Source organism: Mastacembelus armatus, chromosome 8 (genome assembly GCF_900324485.2).
Source record: "Mastacembelus armatus chromosome 8, fMasArm1.2, whole genome shotgun sequence".
NCBI lineage: Eukaryota > Metazoa > Chordata > Actinopteri > Synbranchiformes > Mastacembelidae > Mastacembelus > Mastacembelus armatus.
Genome location: NC_046640.1, coordinates 18,273,309 through 18,287,831, shown reverse-complemented (window position 1 = coordinate 18,287,831; position 14,523 = coordinate 18,273,309). Strand labels below are relative to the sequence as shown.

Sequence of the window (14,523 nt, the reverse complement as noted above, 5' to 3'; positions counted from 1 at the left end):
ACAACAGTTTTGGTTTGACACTCCCGTTTTTTAGTGTCATCAGTCACCAGATGATTTAACTGTGATAGTTAGTGTGTTTATTATTAACTCTGAAAGACAAGTGTTAAAGTATAAATATACTGTATTTGAACATTTCTACATGACATATCCAACATGTGGAAAGCCCATCAGCTCAGCTAATCTAATAAACATTATTCATTTGAAAAATCTGAAAATCGGTACCACCACCAAAAAGATCTCTGTGTCCTCTGAGCTTCAAACCCTGACAGAGTCTTAATCAGTGGTTAAAACACCTAAAAAAATCCAATATTCTGATATGCACATATTCAGCACTCACTGGCCACAACTGGAACATGTGGATCAAACTGGACACTATTCTGCAGTGGGCTGCTACCATCAGCAGTGATAGTATCACCACTTCCTACTCTCGGTCAGTCCAAGAACAGTCTGCTGGCTCCAGCGACAGCCGTAGGCAGCAGCGTTATCTGCAGATTAACATTCTGACAACTGAAAATTCTGCTGTTTATTATTTTGTTCAAGAGCCCCTGTAATGCATAGAAACACTGTGTAAAATGTCAACCCAAATTAAAAATATGCTTTATGCAAATCACATTCAAATAAACTAGATTTATGTCATCAGCAAATAAATATCTCTATTATTCTAATAAATATTCATGATAAAAATGAAAGCTAAGACTACATTTGACACATTAGTCCAACCTCCCTCTACAACTGTCAGTGTCCTTCTCTATGCAAACTGGACTTCCTCAGAGACCCACATATATCTTGCTGTCTGCTGCAGAGGAAGAGAAGCTCCCATCACCAACACCAACCACGTTCCCTGTAGCTCTGCTGCTGCTGCTGGCTGCTGGATCCTGTGAGTCTCACTGAGGCACAGACAGTATGATCACAGCTCACTGACTCTTCACTGCTATTACACTGATTCAATATTTAACCTTTTTTTTTTTGTTTTGTTTTTAACAGGTGTGAAATGTGAACAGCTGACACAGCCAGCCTCAGTGACTGTGCAGCCAGGTCAACGTCTGACCATCACCTGTCAGGTCTCTTATTCTGTGAGTGGCTACCGAACAGCTTGGATCAGACAGCCTGCAGGGAAAGGACTGGAGTGGATTGGAAGCAAATATACTGGTGATTCATACTACAAAGATTCACTAAAGAACAAGTTCAGTATTGACGTAGACTCTTCCAGCAACACAGTGACTCTAAACGGACAGAACATGCAGCCTGAAGACACTGCTGTGTATTACTGTGCCAGAGACTCACAATAACACAAACCATCAGTAGACCTGAACAAAAACCCCTCAGTGCCTGAAAACCTGTAACATGAAGCCACCAGAGGAGGAGCCCTCAGACCACTAATGATTTTATCATAGTTCACAGAAAACAGTGTTGCAAAAGTAAAGTGACCTGAAAATGTGTAAACAATATAAAATAGATTATTCTTCTATAATGACATTCAGTAAATCATAAAGAAATTAGCATCTTTAGTTCTCTTTAGTCAGCTTCACTGATATGTTAGAAACTGAAACTTCTTCATGACTCAAACCAACTGCATTGTCTCTTCCAATGAGTTAAAGAGCAAAGTTTTAATTTATATTATTCTATTAACAGTTTTTTTCAGTTAAGATTTTCTGTCAGGGAAATAAAAATAGATCTCTTTGCTTTTATTTCAGTGAAATTCCTCCAATCACGTCTCAGGTCTGTGATGTGCTTTTGTCACCAGATAAGAGTCGACCTTTGGCAACTACACAAATTCAATTCAAATTCATATATTTTTTAAATTTATCAAATAAGGTCTATGATGACCAGTCTGGTTCACTCCTTCCTGTGAGGAGGAGTCAATGCAAAACTCAGATGTCTTCCACCTCTACTTATCTGACTGCAGAGAGGACGACAGAGAACAGTGGACACACAGTTTAACATGATGGACTATAGGACAGGACTGCTGCTTTTAACCATCTGCTGGGCAGGTGAGAAAATATCTGCAAAGCTTCAAATCAATCTGTTTTCAAGAAGGTGCGAACTTACATCAACTAACTATTTTCTGGTTTGTCTTGACAGGTGTTGATGGTCAGACTCTGACAGAATCTGAACCAGTGGTTAAAAGGCCTGGAGAATCCCACACATTGACCTGTACAGCCTCTGGATTCACATTCAGCAGCTATTATATGGCATGGGTCAGACAGGCTCCTGGAAAAGGATTGGAGTGGGTTGCATATATAGGCACATACAGTAGTCCCATCTATTACTCCCAGTCAGTCCAGGGTAGATTCACCATCTCCACAGATGATTCCAGCAGTAAACTTTATCTAAAGATGAACAGTCTGAAGACGGAGGACACAGCAGTTTATTACTGTGCCAGAGACTCACAATAACACAAACCATCAGTAGACCTGAACAAAAACCCCTCAGTGCCTGAAAACCTGTAACATGAAGCCACCAGAGGAGGAGCCCTCAGACCACTAATGATTTCAGACCAGTTCACTGAGAAAGAGAAAAGTGGTTTTTAAACATACAGTGCATTCAATTCATATTCAGACCCACTTCACTTTTTTCAATTTTGCTATGTTGCAGCCTGATACTACAATTATTTATTTTCCTCATTAACCTCATTAAACACTCAATATCTCATAATTACAAGTGAAAACAGAATTTTAGAAATGCGCTGATATGTATTGTCAGATGTGACGAGTGTGTGCCTTTCCAAATCATGTCCAATCAATTTAATTTACCACAGATGGACTCCAATCAAGGTGTAGAAATGGGAGGAGGCTGAGCTCATGTTTAATGTGTTGTTGCAAAGGCTAAATGGGATATTTTAGTTTTTTAAAAAAAATTATTTTAGAGACATTTCTAAACTTCTTTTTCAACGTGTCATTATGTGATACTGAGTGCAGAATAATGAGAAAATAAATTAAATGAAACGACTGTAGCATCAGGCTGCAACATAATAAAATTGAACAGAGTGAAGGGGATCTAGATACTTTCTGAATGCACTGTATGTGTCAGTGAAAAAGTCTAATATTGTGATAATATATTCTCCTGAGAGGAGGAGTCAATGCAAAACTCAGATGTCTTCCACCTCTACTTATCTGACTGCAGAGAGGACGACAGAGAACAGTGGACACACAGTTTAACATGATGGACTATAGGACAGGACTGCTGCTTTTAACCATCTGCTGGGCAGGTGAGAAAATATCTGCAAAGCTTGAAATCAATCTGTTTTCAAGAAGGTACAAACTTACATCAACTGACTATTTTCTGGTTTGTCTTGACAGGTGTTGATGGTCAGACTCTGACAGAATCTGATCCAGTGGTTAAAAGGCCTGGAGAATCCCACACATTGACCTGTACAGCCTCTGGATTTAATTTTGGTGGCTCTTGGATGGGCTGGATCAGACAGGCTCCTGGAAAAGGACTGGAGTGGGTTGCAACCATTAGCAGCGGTGGTGGCAGCAGCAAATACTACTCTCAGTCAGTCCAAGGCCGGTTTACCATCTCCAGAGACAACAACAGACAGCAGCTGTATCTGCAGATGAACAGTCTGAAAACTGAAGATTCTGCTGTTTATTATTGTGCTCGACAGTCACAGTGACTGGAGTTGGTTCAGCAGCTGTACAAAAACCTACAACAGTCTACTCAGTAGCCTGATGGGTTCTAGTAATGATGTCATGTTTTTCCTCTATTTTATTTCATTTTGTTTTAATAAATAAACACTTTCCTCTACATGACACAAATTCATAAAGCCTGTCCCGAAGGAAATAACAACAATACACAACAATAATAACTTTTAAAATAATAACTTGTACAAAGACAAAGCCAAGAATATAATTGTTATATACAAATATAACCAAAAGCTTCTGTGAACATTTGTTCTTGTGAGATGAATGAAACAACTAATCCTGCTGTTAGAAACACTTCAGAGAGCCTGCTGTCTCATCTGATACTCACCTACATTATATAATTCACAAAACACGTCTGGCTCAATGAATATATTAAACACTACAGTTTCACTTATATACTGTAAAAATATGCAATAAAAAAGTATCTATAGCTGAATAAAACTTAAAGCTCCATTGGCAGAAAAGAACTAGTGCCTGCTTCCAGATTCTCTAAGTTGCGTTTTATATCTACATTTATCTGAATTTTTAACCATTTATGAAAAAGTCACAACAATTATTTAACAATATTAATATAATCATGTCTGCTGTCATAAGTTTTGTTTAAAACAAATAAAGAGAAATTCAAGTTAGTGCCCAAAATAACTGAAAATAAAATGTTAATTAGTTTCTATTTGCATCTATCATTGTTATTCGTGTTGATTTTAATAAGTTCCAATAATCCAGGAGTCATGTTAATATTAACATTAAAAATAGTAACAATCATATTTATTGTTTTTAATTACAGTAGGATGTATTTAAGTTTTTAAAAAGTAATAACAGTAACTTAGGAATAAATAGTTTTCAGGAACAGTTGAAGTAAATGCTGGGACCTTTTCAACATGTTACAGTTTAATGTGCAATGAAATGAAACATTCATATCTAAGGCAGAGCTGATTTCGAGCCATGTTTTCACTGAACAATGAACCAACTATTATTAGATCTGATCACACCAACACTGTAGCTCTTATGAGTCTGATTCTATGCAAACTCAGTGACCTTCCTCATACCTATAAAAACCTCCAGTCAGACTGTCAGAGTAGTTCACACATCACTTTCATTAGAAAACATGTTTCCTGTTGCTCTGCTGCTGCTGTTGGCAGCTGGATCATGTGAGTCTCTAGATTTGACATAGAAAACTGTTCATTTTTACAGTGTCACTTGATAATTTGTCATAATATATTTTTTGTTTTTAACAGGTGTGAAATGTGAACAGCTGACACAGCCAGCCTCTGTGACTGTGCAGCCAGGTCAACGTCTGACCATCACCTGTCAGGTCTCTTATTCTGTGAGCAGCTATGCAACAGCTTGGATCAGACAGCCTGCAGGGAAAGGACTGGAGTGGATTGGAAGTGCATGTGCTGGATGCACCACAGCATACAAAGATTCACTAAAGAACAAGTTCAGTATTGACTTAGACTCTTCCAGCAAGACAGTGACTCTGAACGGACAGAACATGCAGCCTGAAGACACTGCTGTGTATTACTGTGCCAGAGACTCACAATAACACAAACCATCAGTAGACCTGAACAAAAACCCCTCAATGCCTGAAAACCTGTAACATGAAGCCACCAGAGGAGGAGCCCCTTATTTCAGTGAAATTCCAACAAATCACGTCTCAGGTCTGTGATGTGCTTTTGTCACCAGATAACAGTCGACCTTTGGCAACTACACGAATTCAATTCAAATTCATATATTTTTTAAATTTATCAAACAAGGTCTATGATGACCAGTCTGGTTCACTCCTTCCTGAGAGGAGGAGTCAATGCAAAACTCAGATGTCTTCCACCTCTACTTATCTGACTGCAGAGAGGACGACAGAGAACAGTGGACACACAGTTTAACATGATGGACTATAGGACAGGACTGCTGCTTTTAACCATCTGCTGGGCAGGTGAGAAAATATCTGCAAAGCTTGAAATGAATCTGTTTTCAAGAAGGTGCAAACTGACATCAACTGACTATTTTCTGGTTTGTTTTGACAGGTGTTGATGGTCAGACTCTGACAGAATCTGGACCAGTGGTTAAAAGGCCTGGAGAATCCCACAAATTGACCTGTACAGCCTCTGGATTTGACTTCAGCAGCTATTATATGGCATAGGCCAAACAGGCTCCTGGAAAAGGACTGGAGTGGATTGCTTACATTAGCAACGGCGGTGGTAGCAGCAAATCCTACTCTCAGTCAGGCCAAGGCCGGTTTACCATCTCCAGAGACGACAACAGACAGCAGCTGTATCTGCAGATGAACAGTCTGAAAACTGAAGATTCTGCTGTTTATTATTGTGCTCGACAGTCAAAGTGACTGGAGTTGGTTCAGCAGCTGTACAAAAACCTGAGTTCCAAATCCAATCCAAAATTTCTCTCAAACTCTGAGAATAAAACATTTTGTATTTATTGTTAATTTATGTTTTTAAAATGAAATGTAGGAAATTAATCAATTAATCAAAAACAATAACGATTAAAAAATATAAATAATACATTTTCCTTACAAAACAGCCAAGGACACCACAATGGACTGATGAAGTTATTGTCCAGGTTAGAAAAAGTGAAATGTTAAAGCTGTGAGATGAATTCTGGCCACTTGATTGTGCAGTTAATGGCCTAAAAAATACATAAAAATGTGGCAGTGAAATAATAAAAAATAACGCTGCAGTTTGTTATAATAAAACTAGGACACAGTCAGTGTCAAGCTCTTCTCACCTTTGTCACTATAAAGACTCAATCCCCAGTTAATCACTGAGCTTAACTGACAGACTGAACTGTCCTGTGAGGAGCTTTCAGTGGATTCACACTAACAAACACATTAGAAACACTGAATATTCAGATGAATGATGGAGATAATGTTGATTTCTGTTTCCACAGGTTTTCACAGTCTCAATCTCATCCAGCCAGACTCAAAGGCTGTGCAGCCTGGACAGTCTTTGACCATCACCTGTCAGGTCTCTGGTTATTCTCTGACTGATAGCAGCTATGCAACAGGTTGGATCAGACAGCCTGAAGGAAAACCAATGGAGTGGATTTTAAATCGATGGGGTGGAGGAGACTTTTATCAAAATGATGCTTTGAAGAACAAGTTCAAATACCACACACACACTTCTATTAGTTCTGTGACATTAACAGGACTGAATCTGCAGCCTGAGGACACAGCTGTTTATTACTGTGTACGTGGTGTCACTGTGATACAAACACTGACAGACCTGAGCAAAAACCCTCTAGCCCATGTGACTGAAACACATAACCACATATATTCTAAATGTTAAAACAACAAAACATTAACAAGGTAAATACTGTGCTAATGTAACAAACAATATTTGTAAAAATTACTTAAAGGTAGAAGAAAACCTTTGTTACTGATAGAGTAGTCTAGGTGAGTATGTGAATGTATTTATGCTGTTTTCATTTGACTTACACTGCAGCTGACATCAGTAAAACATTTCAAATATTAATAAAAAATATTAATATAGATGTTTTGAATTCTGCTGCAGCCTGCACAACAATAAAATAGACTCAGAAAAAATGTCTTCAACATGAAACATTTTCACACTTTTATCTTTGTGTATTCTGATGCATAGAGAAGATGGGAAACCACTTTTCCTTCCTACTTGCAATGAGGTAGAAAACAGAAACATCTAACAAAGATAAATTAACAATAGTTTTATCTCTTCCAAAGTACAAATCAATAAATAAATACACACATGGTTTGCAGTTTTCATTTTGTAATGTGGTCAAGTTAACACAGGCAACAGTTGTAGGTAAACTACTTATGGAAATGATGTGTGTTACACATTCTATTACTAAACCTGTAGAGGGCAGTCTATGCAAATGATTTCTTCCTTATAAACACACAGCTGTCACAAAATGTGTCACTGGAAACGTTTCATACAGTATATTCTAAAACACTGATTAGAAGAATTGAACAGCAGAGTCTATTACAGAACAGAAATCATGATTTCATGGAGTTTATTTTTTAGTTACTATTCATGGTGAGAAAATGATTTATGCTTTAACAAAGTGAAACATTTCTTTTGTAAATATAAGTTTGATGGATGATGATCATTATTTTGTTATTTACAGGAGTTTGGAGTGAGATCAGACTGGACCAGTCTGCCTCAGAGCTAAAAAGACCTGGAGAGACAGTGAAGATGTCCTGTGTCATATCTGGCTTTGATATGACAGACTACTACATTCACTGGATAAGACAGAGGCCAGAGAAAGCTCTGGAGTGGATTGGGAAGATGAACACTGGATCAAACTCTGCTAGCTATGGCAGCTCCTTCCAAAGCCGTTTCATCATGACTGAAGATGTTCCCAGCAGCACCCAGTACCTCCAGGTCAAGAGCCTGACAACAGAAGATTCTGCTGTTTACTTCTGTGCTCGACAACACAGTGACTGGAGACAGTGAAGCAGTTGCACAAAAACCACCACAAACCACAAGCAGCAGTTTGACCTCAGTCACATCTGGATTTTGTCAACACCATTAAAATCACTTTGATATATCCACATCACATTTATAGATATTTTACCATAAATTCATGAGTAATAACTATTTTCATCATTATATTAGATCCATCACAGCGATTATCTAAAGCCTTTCACCTCCTAACAGACATTAAAACAAAAATACCAGGATCATATTTCCAAGTACCAACTACACATTACATGAACCAAGACTGAAGGAGTAAGAAGCTGAAAAACATTTGATCAGTGAAAACTCTGGATAGTAACATGATGAGATGAAAATACAGCAAGTTTTCAGTAGAGAGAGACGACTGTATGTTGGTGATTAGAGTAATTTGACTAATGACGAATGAGTGAAGTATTTTACCCAGTTTCACCAAATATCTGTAGATATTCTCCAGAGAGGAGGAGTCAATGCAAAACTTGCAAAGATGTCTTCCACCTCTACTTATCTGACTGCAGAGAGGACGACAGAGAACAGTGGACACACAGTTTAACATGATGGACTATAGGACAGGACTGCTGCTTTTAACCATCTGCTGGGCAGGTGAGAAAATATCTGCAAAGCTTGAAATCAATCTGTTTTCAAGAAGGTGCAAACTTACATACACTGACTATTTTCTGGTTTGTCTTGACAGGTGTTGATGGTCAGACTCTGACAGAGTCTGAACCAGTGGTTAAAAGGCCTGGAGAATCCCACAAATTGACCTGTACAGCCTCTGGATTCACATTCAGCAGCTACGAAATGAACTGGGTCAGACAGGCTCCTGGAAAAGGACTGGAGTGGGTTGCTTACATTAACAGCGGTGGTGGCAGCACTTACTACTCTCATTCAGTCCAAGGCCGGTTTACCATCTCCAGAGACAACAACAGACAGCAGCTGTATCTGCAGATAAACAGTCTGAAAACTGAAGATTCTGCTGTTTATTATTGTGCTCGAGAGTCACAGTGACTGGAGTTGGTTCAGCAGCTGTACAAAAACCTACAGGACTCAGTCTTACTGGACTAATATGCAACAGTGACCTCACAGGGCCACAGTCCTTTAGTCTCAAGGGCAACACTCCATGTGTTATATGAGTCACAGTGACTGGAGCTGGTTCAGCAGCTGTACAAAAAACTATAATATTCATCTTCTTTATATTTATCTTAATACATTTATCATGTGGCAGTAAACTGTGATGCTAAAGGTATAAGTGAAATGTTAGTAACATTATGTAGATTTAATTGCATGTAAAATATGTTAAAAAGTGGAGGTGAAGAATAATGTTGCAGTTTGTTTTATTAACACTAGAGAGCAGTGAGTGTAAAGTTTCTCTCAGCTTTGTCACTATAAAGACACAAACTCCAGTCAGCTCATTGAGCTTAACTGACAGACTGAACTAGACATTTGTATTGACATCACACAGAAACATGTAACTGCTGGATCAGTGACTACAGCTTCATCTGTTGCTGCTCATCATCTCACTCTGTCAACAAGATTTCTACATCAACATCTGGAATGTTTAAGGAGCTGATGTTTATTCTTGTGTCTGGGACTTTGTATTAAAGCAGAATGAACAAATGATGAAAAACTTTCGCTTCCTGGGCTATTGAAGGATAAAATTGTCTGCTTCTCAGATTTCTTCTCTTTCAGCACCTTATTAAGTAACCAAGCAGTTTTAAACTAAAGAATACAGTATGAAGTGTATGAAATGGACAATAGAATTTGTAACTTATGAATTCTTTTTTCAATTTCCTAGTTTTCTCATAAATGTGAAAATTAATCAAATATGCTCAAAAAAGGAGAAACAACATCTTTGTCATTGAGTCTCATATCTGTTTTTGTGATGAACACTGTGCATGGATATTTATGAAAGATGTACCCATGATATGACTGTACACATCCACAGTCCACACCAATAGAAGCCCCACCACCAACCATCATTACTGCCCTAACAGTCTGGTAGAAAACAACAACCTGTCACCTTCAGCTGTCACTCCAATCTGGTTCAAAGACTCTGGGCTCAGCGCCATGTTTCAAATAAATAAGAGGCCTTTGGTTTTTCTTCATGGAGGGAGAAGGGAGAAGACATTCTGGGGGATCTAGTCAGTGATATTTCCCATAATAACACTCCCTCTGTCAAACTGAAGTCATTGACACTGTTTTAGTAGTTTTCAGACAACAGAGCTAAACCATTTGCAGATGTTACAGTTGGAACAAGAAACTCGCTGGTTTTAGTCTGAGATTTGTAGAAAAGTGAAAAAACAGAAAATCGCGATCCTCATTCTCTTAAATGTTTCTAAACTAAATATAAGGCATATGTTCATTTGATTCAATACATCTAAAGTAAACTTTTAAAATAAAGATGTTTATCATCAGCATGGAGTGCAGCTCCATTAACATACCACTGAGGTATGGCTGGGCTGTAAAATTACTTTTCACAGCAAATGAAAAATACTGAAACATACTGAGATCGCTCCATAATTCAAACCAACTGCAAACTGACAAGGATGAATCCTGTGTCTTTAATTATTACATTGTTTTAAGTTCTTCTCATATTTATATTTGATTTAACTTTTATAAAATAATAAAAACAATCTATAAATATATAAATGACATCTCAGATGGAGGATGCAGTTTTTTATAAAACATTTGCAGTTTTTTGCATAAAGGTTTCAGTTCCTGAGCTTCTGTTTCTCTGTATGTTTCTGTGTTCAAACATCTGCAGTGACCATTAAAAGTCATTCATGCAAATCTGAAAACCAGACACAGTACATTTAAGTTTTTATGCACAATCCTATCTGATGCCACTACTCATTTTATGCAGCTAATAATTTAATTCAATTCAATACAATCAAATTTTACTTGCATTGAATTAAAATAAGAAAGTAAGAGCACAAATACATGAATAAACAATGCTGATACATTTTAAGTTAGAGTTTGATATATGAGGTGCTGACAGTTAAACAGTTAGATTTAAACAAACAATGTATACGTGGCTTACACAAAGATAACATCCTTGGTGGCTACTTCTTTTGTTCCATGGTTTCTATATTATCAGTTGTTGTAAAGCTAATTATAATGAATATGTTTTCCAATAGTCATGATTTATATTACTATACATGGTATGGCAGGTATTGCTATTTGCAATTACACTGCACATTTCATAAGGTTTGAAAAGTAAATACAATAAATTTATGAATCAATAGTTTATAATATCACTGATCAGACTCTTCTATTGGCTCTGGGAGGATCAGCATTAATGTTTGATTCTATGCAAACTTAGTGACCTTCCCTTTCACTCAGCTATAAAAACTTCACATCAGACTGTCAGTGCAGTTCACAGCACGTCAGTTTCAGCATAAACAATGTTGTCTGTAGCTCTGCTGCTGCTGTTGGCAGCTGGATCATGTGAGTCATCAGTTCAGTCAGTATTTCATGTTCTGCAGTACAACCTGATAACTGGTGACACAAGATGTTTGTCTTTTTAACAGGTGTGAAATGTGAACAGCTGACACAGCCAGCCTCTGTGACTGTGCAGCCAGGTCAACGTCTGACCATCACCTGTCAGGTCTCTTATTCTGTGGGCAGCTACTACACAGCTTGGATCAGACAGCCTGCAGGGAAAGGACTGGAGTGGATTGGAATGAAATATACTGGTGGTTCATACTACAAAGATTCACTAAAGAACAAGTTCAGTATTGACTTAGACTCTTCCAGCAACACAGCGATTCTGAACGGACAGAACATGCAGCCTGAAGACACTGCTGTGTATTACTGTGCCAGAGACCCACAATAACACAAACCATCAGTAGACCTGAACAAAAACCCCTCAGTGCCTGAAAACCTGTAACATAAAGCCACCAGAGGAGGAGCCCTCAGACCACTAATGATTTTATCATAGTTCACAGAAAACAGTGTTGCAAAAGTAAAGTGAACTGAAAATGTGTAAACAATATAAAATAGATTATTCTTCTATAATGACAGAAATGAGCATCTTTAGTTCTCTTTAGTCAGCTTCACTGATATGTTAGAAACTGAAACTTCTTCATGATTCAAACCAACTGCATTGTCTCTTCCAATGAGTTAAAGAGCAAAGTTTTAATTTATATTATTCTATTAACAGTTTTTTTCAGTTAAGATTTTCTGTCAGGGAAATAAAAATAGATCTCTTTGCTTTTATTTCAGTGAAATTCCTCGAATCACGTCTCAGGTCTGTGATGTGCTTTTGTCACCAGATAAGAGTCGACCTTTGGCAACTACACAATTCAAATTCATATATTTTTTAAATTTATCAAACAAGGTCTATGATGACCAGTCTGGTTCACTCCTTCCTGAGAGGAGGAGTCAATGCAAAACTCAGATGTCTTCCACCTCTACTTATCTGACTGCAGAGAGGACGACAGAGAACAGTGGACACACAGTTTAACATGATGGACTATAGGACAGGACTGCTGTTTTTAACCATCTGCTGGGCAGGTGAGAAAATATCTGCAAAGCTTGAAATCAATCTGTTTTCAAGAAGGTGCAAACTTACATCAACTGACTATTTTCTGGTTTGTCTTGACAGGTGTTGATGGTCAGACTCTGACACAATCTGATCCAGTGGTTAAAAGGCCTGGAGAATCCCACACATTGACCTGTACAGGCTCTGGATTTGACTTCAGCAGCTATTATATGGCCTGGGTAAGACAGGCTCCTGGAAAAGATCTGCACTGGGTTGCGTTTATATACACTCGCAGTTCGCATATCTTTTACTCCCAGTCAATCCAGGGTAGATTCACCATCTCCAGAGATGACTCCAGCAGTAAACTTTATCTAAAGATGAACAGTCTGAAGACGGAGGACACTGCAGTTTATTACTGTGCCAGATACTCACAATAGCACAAACCATCAGTAGACCTGAACAAAAACCCCTCAGTGCCTGAAAACCTGTAACATGAAGCCACCAGAGGAGGAGCCCTCAGACCACTAATGATTTTATCATAGTTCACTGAGAAGGAGAGAAGCGGTTTTTAAACATATAGTGCATTCACTACATATTGAGACTCACTTCACTTTTATCAGTTTTGTTATGTTGCAGCCTGATAGTACAAACATTTAAATTATTTATTTTCCTCATTAAACTACACTCAGTACTTCATAATGTCAGTAAATTTATAAAAAGAAATTAAATGCCACATTTGCATAAGTATTCAGATGCCTTACTCAGTACTTACAGCAATTACAACCAGGATTTTTTTTTTTTTTTTTTGGGTGTGACAAGATTTGCTCACCTGGACTCAGTCAGTCAGTTGGATAGGGACAGACATTTCTAAAATTGTTTTTTAACTTTGTCATTATGTGGTACTGAATGTAGACTGATAAGAAAATAAATTAAATGAAGACTGTAGCATCAGGCTGCAACATAACATTTAACAGAGTGAAGGGGGTCTAGATACTTTCTGAATGCACTGTATTTATACAGGAGGGAAGGGGGTAACTGAGCAAAGACTGTACTAAATGTTAGTTTTACCTCAGGAACAATGTTTTCAAATGTTGTAATATTACTTTACTTTCATGCAGAGGACTATATGTAGTTTGTTGTTGTTGTTTTCATGGATTCAGTATTTTACACATTTTTTCCAGTTGCTAATATACTCTACATAAATCACAAGCACCAGGTGACGCACAATACAACTTCCTTCATGTTCACTTTTTAAACCTGGAGAGGGAGGTCTATGCAAATTCTGCCTTCTTTATAAACACAACATCAGAAAGTGTTTGGTTTTAGTCAGAACAACTGAGAGATTCAAAAACCTTAGACTGTCTTTGATCAGAAGAAGACTGAATTCCAGTCTTTACTAAAATAGAATATGCTTCCCTGGAGTTTATTATTTTTAGTTAGCATTCATGGTAAGACCATAACAAAGACAACAAATGAAAGAAGCAAAAAACATGTTTTAAATTTGATTCATATTTTCAGTGTTTAAATGAATATTTTTTCACAGGAGTTTTGAGTGAGATCAAACTGGACCAGTCTCCCTCGGTGCTGAAAAGACCTGGAGAGACAGTGAAGATGTCATGTGCCACATCTGGTTATACCATGACCAGCTACAGCATGAACTGGATAAGGCAGAGACCAGGGAAAGCTCTGGAGTGGATGGGGTGGATAAACACAAATACAAACACTCCAAGCTATGGCAGCTCCTTTCAAAGCCGTTTCATTTTTACTCAAGATGTTCCCAGCAGCACCCAGTACCTCCAGGTCAAGAGTCTGACAACAGAAGATTCTGCTGTTTACTTCTGTGCTCGACAACACAGTGACTGGAGACAGTGGAACAGCTGTGCAAAAACCTCCTCCAAGAAATATGTGGAGTGATCATGGTGACATCTATATTTTCTAAATAACAGCATAAACCTGC

The 14,523-nt window shown here is 37.9% G+C and overlaps 6 gene segments (V, D, J or C); all 6 read left to right on the top strand.

The window, feature by feature from the left end:
• Positions 1-353: 353 nt before the first annotated feature.
• Positions 354-1,289, top strand: LOC113140625 (Ig heavy chain V region 5A-like). The segment is given in 3 exon segments: positions 354-468; positions 740-877; positions 985-1,289. Coding segments are annotated over 3 exon segments (558 nt in total).
• Positions 1,290-3,144: 1,855 nt separating this feature from the next.
• LOC113140365 (Ig heavy chain V region 914-like) lies at positions 3,145-3,601 on the top strand (the record flags this gene model as incomplete). The annotated part of the segment is given in 2 exon segments: positions 3,145-3,208; positions 3,300-3,601. Coding segments are annotated over 2 exon segments (351 nt in total), but the record flags the coding sequence as incomplete, so codon positions are not given.
• A 1,058-nt stretch (positions 3,602-4,659) lies between these two features.
• Positions 4,660-5,187, top strand: LOC113140359 (Ig heavy chain V region XIG14-like). The segment is given in 2 exon segments: positions 4,660-4,792; positions 4,880-5,187. Coding segments are annotated over 2 exon segments (351 nt in total).
• Positions 5,188-6,520: 1,333 nt separating this feature from the next.
• On the top strand, positions 6,521-8,083 carry LOC113140624 (Ig heavy chain V region 1-72-like). The segment is given in 3 exon segments: positions 6,521-6,659; positions 7,640-7,663; positions 7,755-8,083. Coding segments are annotated over 3 exon segments (492 nt in total).
• A 554-nt stretch (positions 8,084-8,637) lies between these two features.
• On the top strand, positions 8,638-13,003 carry LOC113140623 (Ig heavy chain V region 6.96-like). The segment is given in 2 exon segments: positions 8,638-8,686; positions 12,690-13,003. Coding segments are annotated over 2 exon segments (363 nt in total).
• On the top strand, positions 11,395-11,935 carry LOC113140376 (Ig heavy chain V region 5A-like). The segment is given in 2 exon segments: positions 11,395-11,530; positions 11,614-11,935. Coding segments are annotated over 2 exon segments (348 nt in total).
• Positions 13,004-14,523: the final 1,520 nt, after the last annotated feature.